Raw genomic sequence first — 10,000 nt, forward strand, 5'->3', positions numbered from 1 at the left:
AATATTTGCCTATTACCCACAATCACACAGTGACTCAGCAATGTCACAGCAAACTTTAGAACGCTGCAGAACAAAAGACGCAAACAATCGATTTAATCGATACAGGTTATGCAAAGGTCACGTCCCCTCAAACCTCTTGTGTGTGTATGTGTGTGTGTGTCTGTGTATGTGTTTGTGAGAGAGAGAGAGAGAGAGAGACAGAGAGAGACAGAGAGACAGAGAGAGACCCTCAGGAAAACTTCAGTCTACAAATCTCTACAGACACTTTGCCAAAAACTCAACAAGACAAGCTTGAGTCTACTGGGCAGAGTGGCGGCAAACTCACATGAAATTTGTGAGTACTGGAGACTCTGGTGGAAAAGTTTCTGGAGTTTGGCACAATTTAGTTCAGTTATTTGATGTTCCATGACCGTCAACATTGATTCAGTTAGCCTTGTGAGAATTTATTTTTGATTGCTCTTGCAAATGCATTTCATGCAACAGGTGTGGGTCATATGATTACTGAAGAGAGGTTATGTAATGCACAGTTAACACTCTTGACATTCATTTAAGACTGGTCAATCGGTTGAGTAGTCAAAAGATCAAGGACAAAAAACTCCTACCTACCGCTCAACAGTTTACAGTAGATGTTAACTCTCCGAGAGAGTAGAGGGAGAACAGATCACTTAGGAAATAACTTTGTTCCTTACAGTCAGTACCACAGTCAACAGTGTGCCACACACCCGTAAAAAAAAAAATCTTACCCTGTCTCCCTTGATACCCATGTCCCCCTTAAAACCTGGGAATCCATCTTCTCCCTGAAAGAGTGAGAAAGAGAGAGAGAGAGAGAGTAAAAGTTGTGAGAATGTGTATTTCAGCAAGGCTATGCACAAAAGCATACACACAAACACAAACATTGTTGATTTCATAGCTCATGACTCCATAACTATCTTTGTTTACTGTTTATAAAGATTAAACCTAATGTAAACGCATGCCCTTTGTTGGACATTTTCACACACACACACACATACAATCAATCCATACCTTTTCTCCTTTGTTCCCTTTCAGACCACGGACTCCGTCAGCGCCCTGAAATAAGATTCATGGTGAGATAACTGAGCAGATTTTGACAGAAGTTCAGACTAAAACCCTTCAAGTCTGGAAAAAACTAAACAAAATTCCCCAAACAAAAACGTCAACCCTCAAAAATGAACCAAAATGAAAGCACTCAAATTAAAGTAAGTGCAAAATCCTACGGTCCTCAAATAAAGCTGAAACAAAATTCTTAACTCTTACTTCTTAAAATTCTTAAATTACAGTAACACATACAAATTTAGTAACCAATTTATTAATGTTATTTGTACTTATTAAACCCGTTTTGTTATTATTGTCTATATAATATTTATATTACTATATTTTAAATATGCGTTTTGTTGCCACATTTCATCGTGGAACTGAACTCCGTGACACAAAGTTCCTGGTGTCTTTGGAGGTAGAAACTGGGGCCCACAAAGAAAACAAATAGCTGAATGACAGATAATAGCTGAATAACAGATAGTGGCTGAATCACAGTTAATGGGTGAGTAACAGATAACAGTCAAGTAACAGATAAGACTGTGGGGACAGAAATAGGAAGTGTGAAGATTTCAGGATTATTCTTGATATCTGTTTACATTCGTAGCGTGTTTGTGCTTTCTCATAATGAGACTAAAGTATCAACATTAACAAATATGAGTATAAATTTTACACTCTCTGTATGGATCAACAGAAGAGTAAGTTTGAGGTAAAAACAATATCACAGAGATGTTAGACTTGAGCTCTTTGTCTGTGAACCGTGAGCCGTGTAACGGTAAAAAAAAAATTCTGATCAGATTTTCAGAACATCCACAAGTCTCTGGTCAGTTCGTCAGTGGCATTCTGTCAAGTTCTTCAAGTCCTACACTTCTAAAACAAAACTCTGAATACGTTTACAACAACATTAAACTAAGCAATACAAGCAAACACAATCACATTTCCTGAACTCCTCAAGAGAAAGAAAGAAAGAAACTTCATTCTCACACACATAACTCATTTCTATAGAGGCTAAAACCTGGTTTACTCCTGTCCCAGCAGGTCAGACTGAGATATTTGTGTCTATACTCTCTGTTTGTTTCTGTCTGATTGTGGTAGCATATTTTTATGAGCATCCAACAAACCAGTTTCTTCTTGGCAATCAATAAAGTCTCCATCGATCATTTCTACAATTAACTTCAGAGTAATATATCCAGAGGAGAATAAAGGTTCAGCTAAACAGGATGAAAGAGAGCCCTTCAGTGATTGGTCATTTTTGTTGTGACTGAATGTTTGTTTAACTTTTCCCACTGAGTAAACAGAATACTAAAAGTTGTTTGATTTGAGTTTAAACTAAACTGGGAACAAAGCGACCTTTCCACACGAAAAGTCAACAAGCCCAAACTGAGACAAAACTACATGTTTCCAAAAAAGAGAGAAAGGTTTAATCAGTGAAAGTGATGTGTTGACCAATTTGGTCACAATGACCAATCAAGAAACAGTACTGGGCACAGAAAAAGCAACACTGACCAATCAAGAAACAGTACTGGATACAGAAAAAGCAGCACTGACCAATCAAGAAACAGTACTGCATACAGAAAAAGCAGCACTGACTGACAGGGACTTCAGATAGTGTGCGATCTGATCTGACCAACAGAAGTTGAATGAACTGATATCTTAACCAATAGGAGCAGAGCTTACCTTCACACCCCTGGGTCCTGGATATCCAATTGGGCCTTGAGGACCAGGTGGCCCCTAAAAATAAGCAAAATTTTGTTATCTCTTGATGTAATATAGTCGTATGTTTACAACAATGTAATAATTATTATCAGGACATTTTAATGGATAGAAACATGAAGAATTCATTCATGGAAAGACCAAAGAGAATGGAAGAATGAGAATGAGAGAGAGACAAGGGAAAAGAAAGAAACAATACCAGAACAGCCTCTAATTACACAACCAACAAACATTTTTTTTTCAGTCGTATTTTCAAATGGAACAATGCAGAAAGAAAGAAAGAAAGAAAGAAAGAAAGAAAGAAAGAAAGAAAGAAAGAAAGAAAGAAAGATGACAAATTGGCACTCACCATGTGTCCTTTCTCACCAGATGGGCCTTCCTTTCCTGGGTGGCCCTGTGTGTGACAAAGAGAGAGAGCAAGAGCGAGAGACAGAGACAGAGACAAAGAGAGAGAAAACAAAAGAGAGATCACTGGTTAGACAGTCCTAATTACAGTCATGAGCAGCATTACACTCTCCATTAAAGAGAGATCAGATGGTCACAGTGTGTGACTGAGTGCGTGCAAAGCCATTAAGTGGAGAAGCTTATGGAATGACATCAGATCTTATCTCCAAGAGAGACTAGCTCTGGAGGGGAATGGTACACACTCTTTGTTCTTCATCTAACATACACACACTTGTGCACACACACACACAAACACACATTTCTTCCCATAAATACACCCTCTCTCTGTGATATGATCTGCAATCTCAACTGTCCACTAAATAGAATTAATAAACGAGAGAGAGAGAGAGCCGGGGGGGAGAGGGGGGGGGGGGGAGGGCAAGAGAGAGAATTAAAGGGTAAAAGCAGCAATTGACAGAGGTAATTCTACACTTCTAGATCTTTCCTTAATTAGATTAGGAGGCAATATTAAGGTCTGTACAGCCCTGCAGTCTAAGTTAATACAGAGGCATGACACTGCTCAATAAATAACATATACTTCACTCTCTCTCTCTCTCTCTCTTCCTCTCTCATTAGCAGACATCAAAGGTCATTACAGGATCGTGGAGTCTCACGGGGAGGTGAGCAGACAGATGCTGCTCTCGTCAGCCTCTTTCTCTCTGTGGGAACACCTGTTTGGTGCAGGTGTGTTCTGAGACTGGGTGATGTGGGTGTATGTTTGTTTGTGTGTGACGTGATGTATTCCCCTCACTCACCGGCGGCCCGTCAGCACCTGGTAATCCTGGCAGTCCTGGTTTTCCAGTGGGGCCCTGAGGAAAAAACAAGCATCAGCCTCAGAACAGTACAATCCTCTTTAAAAATGTACACAATCACATTCCAACTCCATTCATAAAATCACATCTGCACTAATTATATAATTACATTTTACAACACCTGCCTATTCATTCACACTGTCGCATTCAAACTACCACATTTCAATCACAAGTCATGCAATCAGGTCTAGAGTTTCTTTCAACTGCTTTCAGAAGGGTTAGGTTTACCACTAGGGTCAGGCTTCAGGTATATGTGTATAAATGTAAGCTCTTCTGTATTAATGTGTGTCCACAAAGTGGTTGCGTTACTTATGACATGCGGGTTCATACAGGTCTAAGTTCACAAGAATTGTGTCTCTAGATAAAGAAAATCTTCTAATGTAAGCACGGTATTCACTGCTTAGACTAAACTTAGGTTATCTGATCTCAAACACAGAGATACATCAGAATGGATTTCTGTTTCGTTTTCTGACCCAGCAGTTCTATTTTTCAGCAGCTAATAATAACAGAGTTCCACACATAAACAGCTATAATGTGTGCATACCGATAATGCAGCAGATATGTCTGGAGGGAGTTGTATGGATACATTGTTAAAGGGTGGTTTGGGTAGCATCATTACTATAACAACAATGTAAATAATAACTGTATACACAAGCACGTAGGGATAAATACTCACACAAACACACATACATAGAGACCCACAATGCAGTGACTGTCCAGCACTATTCTATCTCTCTCTCTCTCTCTCTCTCTCTCTCTCTCTCTCTCTCTCTCTCTCTCTCTCCTTCCCTTACCTTCTCTCCCGGAGGTCCGATGGGGCCCTGAGGTCCTGGAAGTCCCTGTTGGGTAAAAACACTGTATTAGACTGCTGTGGTTTGATGGGGAGCTGACCAACAGACTGAGAAAAGAAATGATAGTGCATATATATATATATATATATATATATAGATAGACAGATAGATAGATATAGATATAGACATAGATATAGATATATGTATGTCTTATGAAATGAAATATGCGTTCTCACTGACCTGTGCACCGGGGTTTCCTTGCTGTCCAGGAGGGCCTGGTTCACCTTGAGGCCCCTGATTGTAAGAGAGACAGAGGGAGTGGGGAAAAAATGTATGAAAACAAGGTGTAGTCAAAATCTGATGGTACAAACACAAACATTCACACTCACGTACACAAGCACATACACACAGACACACATACACACATACACACAGACACACAGACACACAGACACACACACTAGCAGCTGAGGTCACTGAGCTCCACACTAATTGACAATCGATGGCAGTAAGTGTTTGTGCTTGTGTTTAAGTTTTGATTTTGATAACACAGGGTTTTCACATCAGGACATTTTAAAGACATATACAGTAAGCTTTTTTTTTTTTATGTGGTATTGAATTAAACTTACAATGTTTCCTTTGGGTCCAGGATGACCATCCATTCCAGTCACACCCTATATACAACAAAGTTAATTCAATACAGCTAAGTACAACTCAATTCCACTGCATTTACACTGTCCTTTTTTACAGCACATATTGTCTCAAAACAGCTCTGTACTACCACTGAGACAGCTTTACAGATTATCGTTAAGCATGCAAACTGTGAATACATACAGTTTTGCAAATGGTAAGTGCGATTATGTAAATTATGATCATGAACACAGAAAACTTTATCAGATTACACACATAAATACACACTTCTTCACATAAACACACAGTAAATATTTAACAGCCATTCTGATAAACGTTAGGAGCTAATGGCAGTTCTACAACAGAAATTTCTATAAATCTGCTAAGACTTCAGGTTGAATGAGATCAAATGTTATTACTAATATTTTTGACTCACAGGAGGACCAGGTGGTCCTTGAGGTCCTTTAGGTCCAAGCAAACCCCGAGGACCCTGAGAGAAAGGGATGGAGAGACAGAGAGAGAGAGAGAGAGAAACAAAAGAGAAGATGGAGGAGAAAAGAGAAGAAAGAAAGAGAGGAGAGGACATAGGCAGGTTAAAAAGAGATTTAGTGTAAAAATGTAAAGACATGGATCAAGACTTTTTGTGTGTTTGCGTCTGTGTGCAAATCTTTCATGAAACATGTTCATTTAATAGTCCTATTTCAATAGCACATCTTCATAACTACACCCAGTCTCTGTCTCTGTGAAGCACCTGAATGACCTTTCAGAAGGAATTAGAAATCATTATGTGGAGTTTTCTGGACAGATAAGTCCAGTTAGAATTTCGGAATTTTGCTCACATCATGCATGTCTATGTGCATGTGTGCATGTGTGGGTGTGTATGTGTGTGTTCGTGTACAATGGGTGCAGGCCTCTCTACATTGAATTGCAGTTGTTGTGTGCCACCTGGTGGACATTTGAAAGACTGCTATATCAGATATACTAATGCTGCAACCACATGAGAATTCTCTCTTTCTTTCACGCTCCATGTACTGTGGAGGTGTATTCTCTCTGTCTTTTCTACTAGTCTGACTTGTATGTACATACAGAGGACCGGCTACAAGCACTCCCAACTTAGACGCAGACAGCTCTCCCAGCTAAAAGAGAAGGCAGTCAATGAGAGAAAGTCGATGGGCTGCGTTTGGTGTGAAACAATATTGAGAACTGTGTTACAGTACATACTCATCTGGCCCTGATCTTGTTAGTTTTGAGTACAGATGCAATTGAAAAGGATAACGTCTGGTCTCTGTCTCAACACAGCAGGGTAGCGCTGTGAACAAACTCTGAGAGGCTGTTCTGAGAAGACGCTGATATGAGAGTTGAAAGCTCGAGACTCACCGGCTCGCCGGGAAGACCCCTGGGTCCGACTTCTCCATCGTCGCCCTGGACACAGGAAATGACATCAGAATGATTTAGCGAAAATTGCATTTTAAAAGCATCTCTGTCAAAAATCCACGAAGGGACAGAATGCAAGACAAGGAAAAAGAACAGAATGCTTACTCTTTCGCCGTCTTCTCCTGTTGGGCCAGGAGGTCCCTGTGGTCCGGGCTCACCCTACACACACATACGCACACACACACACACGCACGCGCACACACACACACACACACACACACACACACACACACACACACACAGAAACACACACACACATACACCCACAAAACTATAACTGAGATGGCCCATGATGTACTGATAACAAAAAACAGTAACAGTAGTCTTGTGACAATGGTAATGCGTTTAATACAAGGACGCACCCTGTGGCCCTTTTCACCAGGCAAACCAGCCAGACCATCGAAACCTCTGTCACCCTGCAAAATACACACACAACCAAAGACCATTAAAACCTCTGTCACCCTGCAAAATACACACACAACCAAAGACCATTAAAACCTCTGTCAGGGATGGAGGGGGTAGATGATTAATAATATATTGCATATGCACATAGATTCAGGCTTAACAATCTTTGTACGGGGAAGTTAGAAAAACAGCACTATTATTGGAGTAACCAAATGATTTTATAATTTATGTTTTACGTGATCTTTGATGTGTGTATGTGTTTGTGTTTGTGTGCATGTGGGTGTGCGTGCGTGTGTGTGTTCAATCTATCTGATATTTTACCTTTGGTCCTGTTTGTCCGGGCATACCTCTGGCCCCATCAGAACCAGCACGTCCCTGAAAGACAAAAAACAGACATTACAAACACACACACACACACACTAGTGGGAAATATGACCTTAGTTTGACAAAGTGCCCTCCGTAGAATAGTGTCCTTTCAGTAAAATGTCCTCCGAAGTTAGCAAAAACAAATATACAAATAAAAGATATGCACTCACCCTTCTGCCTGGCTTCCCAGGAGGACCAGGAGAACCCATCGGACCTCGAGGACCCTGAGACAAAAAAACAGGTATGCACGTGCGCGCGCACACACACACGCACACATACAAACACACACATACAAACACACACAGACACACACACATGCGCGCGCGCACACACACACACACACAGACACACACACATGTGCACACACACACACACAGCTTTAGAACATTATGGTTTTAGCGGTATAGCATGATTTGTGACACTTAGTAACACAGATTCTGATTTATGTTGATACAGTAATAGACAAAAAAGCTATTCATCCTGAATTTAGTTTTAAAGACTGAAAATCAAGTTCAGGGAGCAGAATATTTTGTTGATGACACTAAACAGAACTTATCACAGCAAAAGTTCTTTACCTGTGGTCCTGCGTCTCCTGATTCACCTTTAATTCCAGCCACACCTGGAGGGCCCTGACAGATGTAAATAAGAGAATGTCTATAAGCCAATCACAGCTCATCTTCGCACAAAACTGATCATAACTCATAACAGAAGTGTGTGCGTGGATGTGAGACCTACCAGAGGACCAGGACGACCAGTCAAACCCATTGGACCAGTAGGACCTCGCATTGCCAGCTGTTTGAGAAAAAACACAACATTGGAGAGAGATGAGACCGTGTTTAAAACAGTGTCTGTTTCATCACCATGTGTGGAGAGGGCACTTATAAAACATGAAGAGCATTTGTAAGCAGATTGTGTATGACTGTATATATGTGTGCATGATACTTCCCTCTACCCAAAGTCATGCTTTTTTTCCATCTGTGCTATGTGTGTCTGTTCTAGACACAGCAGAGTTGCATCTGTGTGTATCTGCATGTGTGCTGTGCTTGAGTGTGTGTGTGTGTGTGTGTGGGTGTGTGTGTCTCACCCTGGCCTGTTGCATAATAGCCTGCATCTGAGCCTCCTGTGCAGATACAGCAGGTCCCTTCTGACCAGAATCTCCTCCAGAACTGAACCGGAACTACAGAAAGAAAGAGAGAAAGACAGACAGAGAGAGAGAGGTCTTTCTTTACATTTTTACAGACTACATGATCTGTCACACCACTAAGATTTAGCCTAGCTAAAAAACAAACAATTAGGTTAAAATACACACACACACACACACAAAAAAAACCAATTATCCAAGTAATCCAACAGTAGTGAAGAATATGTGCAATAAAACTATGTAACTGTCATGTCTTATTCTCCAGATTTTATTTTCGCCAACCACCTGTTTAGCTTGACTGTAGCTGACTGCTGACACCTGCTGGCCAAACATGACTACTGCACCCGTGGAAAAAAAGAAAACAACTTCAAGCTCTCACTAAAAGTAATATGCGCTTATTTCCATGGCTGGAAACTGGATCCTTCAAGAATGTGATAAAACACTGGCTAGCTCTGTTAGTAACACCAAAACAAACAAATAGAGAAGGTGTTCTATTTTTACTCATCAAAATGCATTTATTAACCAGCAAAGCAGAATATGTAGAAACGACAGGTTGCTCTGAACTAAAAAGAAGGTGAGAGAAATGGAGGAGAAGGAGAACAGGCAAGAGGGCAGTGATGAGAGAAGAGATAGTCTGGATGTAATGTGATAAATTCAGATTGGAGAGAAGGTGGGAAAGAGAGAGGAGAGAAGGAAGAGGGGCAGATGAGGGAACGACAGGGGGACTTCAGGCTGGACAAGGACAAACAAGAAAAGGCTAGGATGTTTAAAGAATGAGGGCAGAGTATAGAAAAATAGGAGAGATGATGTTTGGAGGCAAAAGTATAAAGTTTACCAAGCAAGAGAGATACTGAAATCTTTCACCAAGCACGAGAGATGCTGAAAACTAAAAGTGGCCACAAAGGAAGACAAGCTGTTACAACTGGTCAAGAACCTCGACAAATGGGAGAGGGATGTTTATTGAGGCTTCAGAATCGATTAAATCTAAATCTCCAGAAACACACAAACATCTGCTTTTAACTACAAATGTTTTCTATTGCAGATCTCAGTAATGTTTTTGACTCTGGACATGCCTCATCAAAAACAGAAAACACTAACAGAAATCAGTGAGACTTGAGAAACATGTGTTACGTATAAAACTGTTTTCTGTACTCTAAGCTCAGAATTCTCTAAGAGATGAAAATTCTGAAAATATGTTTTGATATGGTATA

At 40.4% G+C, this 10,000-nt stretch overlaps 1 protein-coding gene across 1 annotated transcript in view; it reads right to left on the reverse strand.

The window, feature by feature from the left end:
* The window catches only part of col5a1 (procollagen, type V, alpha 1), a 76,558-nt gene that overhangs the window by 23,360 nt on the left and 43,198 nt on the right, over positions 1-10,000 (reverse strand). The window contains exons 13-29 of the mRNA XM_030767927.1: positions 8,733-8,825; positions 8,384-8,440; positions 8,224-8,277; positions 7,819-7,872; positions 7,604-7,657; positions 7,240-7,293; positions 6,983-7,036; positions 6,821-6,865; positions 5,880-5,933; positions 5,443-5,487; positions 5,054-5,107; positions 4,817-4,861; positions 3,966-4,019; positions 3,116-3,160; positions 2,731-2,784; positions 1,024-1,068; positions 744-797 (exon numbers count right to left, since the gene is read on the reverse strand). Coding sequence (XP_030623787.1) covers positions 744-797; positions 1,024-1,068; positions 2,731-2,784; positions 3,116-3,160; positions 3,966-4,019; positions 4,817-4,861; positions 5,054-5,107; positions 5,443-5,487; positions 5,880-5,933; positions 6,821-6,865; positions 6,983-7,036; positions 7,240-7,293; positions 7,604-7,657; positions 7,819-7,872; positions 8,224-8,277; positions 8,384-8,440; positions 8,733-8,825 — 915 coding nt within the window. The remainder of the gene's footprint in view (positions 1-743; positions 798-1,023; positions 1,069-2,730; positions 2,785-3,115; positions 3,161-3,965; positions 4,020-4,816; positions 4,862-5,053; positions 5,108-5,442; positions 5,488-5,879; positions 5,934-6,820; positions 6,866-6,982; positions 7,037-7,239; positions 7,294-7,603; positions 7,658-7,818; positions 7,873-8,223; positions 8,278-8,383; positions 8,441-8,732; positions 8,826-10,000) is intronic.

Source organism: Chanos chanos, chromosome 3 (assembly GCF_902362185.1).
Source record: "Chanos chanos chromosome 3, fChaCha1.1, whole genome shotgun sequence".
NCBI lineage: Eukaryota > Metazoa > Chordata > Actinopteri > Gonorynchiformes > Chanidae > Chanos > Chanos chanos.